The following is a 2,128-nucleotide window of genomic DNA, read 5'->3' on the forward strand; positions in this document are numbered from 1 at the left end:
GCACACTAGCACGCAACATACAAGCGATCAGGCGACTCTATGGCCGCCCGAACGCTTGTATGTATACAGCCCTCGCTGGCTGTTTAAAATGCTGTTAGTTTACAGCTTGTGAGATGTTTAAAAATGCCCACCCGCATTCAAGAGTGTCCCATTATTTACAAGGGCCGGACAGGAAGGGGTTAAATTAAAACCGTTTTTCCCATTTTGAACGGTGAAAGTTTTAAAATTAGTTTTACTGGAATAAAAAAATTTTTTTACTGGACCAGCGAATCTCCTTCCTGCTGCACGGGACCAGATGTAACACTGGTTGCATCACTTCCAGTCCCTCATCTGTCATTGCTCGGCTACAGAAACTGGGCAATAAGGTAATGGAGTGCAATCTGCGCTCCCATAGCTTATTTGGAGTGGAAAGGTGACACTAGGGGGTCAAAAGGACCCCTAATGTCACCACTAGTATGCTATCACATATGGGGCTTGTAAGGCCCCCATGTGATATAAGAAAAAAAAAAGTATAAAATAAAATGTAAAAAAATATTTAAAAAAAACAAAACAAAATATTTTTTTAAAGTCCCCCACGCAAGTGCGTGCATATTAACCTTTCGCTGCCAAGCCCTCTGGAACACTTTTAACCTCAGCTGGCCACACCGTTTTTGCCATTTATGACTTCTTGTTGCCATTTATGATGTGCAATGACTCACCGCCCAGCTTCCCGATTAGTCGGGAAGCTGGCCAATCAGGAAGCAGGGCAGAAAGTAATTACCCGCCCCCCCAGCTTCCTGATTGGCCAGAAAGCTGGCTCCATGATCCCTTGTCACCTATGGAACTATGGTTGCATATTGATTGTAGCACAGTGCTGGTACATAGTTGAGCACGTCGACGCACTGGTTCTATTCTAATAGCGCGGCACATATTTCTTGTTTTATTTCTTTATTTTTTTGCATGTGGAGGATATAAATTATCTAACCAAGGCATCCAGGGTGTACTATGCCTTGACAATAAATGTGCAAGTGTAGTAAAATATATAGCCCAGGAAAGAGAACATGTGTCATTTTGAGGAGCGGTTTGGACGCAGTTTATATCATATTTGAAACACCTTAAACTATATGACAATGTTATGTGAAACAACAAGTATAAGAAGTGTATATGAACATGTTCTATGAATGTGATATGATATCTGGTAATCAATGCTGTCGTACATATGGATAAGACTCTCCCAAGACACGTTCAGGGGAAATAACATCAATGTTTAAGATCAACATATGGGCAGATCCACGACTTGCTAGCAGCACTGCGTCTCTCCATGACAAATCTTTTAATAAGATCTATGATGTAACTATTATCCACATAGATTTAGATTGGCTGGTTTTAGGAACAGCAAATCTATATGGTGGATAACAGGTTATGCTATATTTCATTGGTGCACTAGAAAATCTAAAAATATATGTATACACAGTTTCTTTGTGGATACTGGAGTATGAGGCCTGTGAACGATTTATGAATTTACATTTGGAATCATGTGCATTATATGTAATAATCATGCCATTAGGTGGTACTGTGCAGAGACCTTTTTAGTGTTTTTAAAAAGGTGTATGTCTCTGTATGTAAATTATGAATTAAAGACATACTTTTGTTAATTTTTATTACTGCCTGTTACGATATCTCCATGAATTAAGGGCACTGCAAATGATATATTTAGGAGGTGTTTAGCCTAACAGGAATGAATTGTGAACTAGACAGAAATGGATTCGTTTTTGCCCTTATCTTTATATCGTATGTTCTAATTTAACCCATAAATAAGGAAAGAAAACATTTGTACAGTAATACACAAATAATAAAGTGAATGGAATAAGTAATCTTACCTAATAAGTTCTCTGTAAATACTGTCAATGTCTGTCCTCCCACACTCTGTAACTGAAAAGGATGTTCCCTTGGTGTAGTAACAAAGGATGGGGCTGGTTTTCCTCCTATATCCTGAATGCTGGCAAGCTCTTCATTCAGAGTAAAGGACACCTGTAATACCACAATAGTCAAATGAGTAAAAAATATATACATTTCACACACTTCATGATTCTCTTCCTTGTCAAACAAACTTCCACTAAGTATAATTATATGTAAAGTAATATTGCAA

At 38.2% G+C, this 2,128-nt stretch overlaps 1 protein-coding gene across 2 annotated transcripts in view; it reads right to left on the bottom strand.

Moving 5' to 3' along the window:
• Positions 1-2,128, bottom strand: part of GTF2F2 (general transcription factor IIF subunit 2) — a 148,586-nt gene that overhangs the window by 132,980 nt on the left and 13,478 nt on the right. For both annotated transcript variants that reach the window (XM_018556615.1, XM_018556616.1), the window contains exon 4: positions 1,860-2,010. In XM_018556615.1, coding sequence (XP_018412117.1) covers positions 1,860-2,010 — 151 coding nt within the window. The remainder of the gene's footprint in view (positions 1-1,859; positions 2,011-2,128) is intronic.

Source organism: Nanorana parkeri, unplaced genomic scaffold (assembly GCF_000935625.1).
Source record: "Nanorana parkeri isolate BGI_ZX_2015 unplaced genomic scaffold, ASM93562v1 scaffold243, whole genome shotgun sequence".
NCBI classification, from domain to species: Eukaryota; Metazoa; Chordata; class Amphibia; order Anura; family Dicroglossidae; genus Nanorana; species Nanorana parkeri.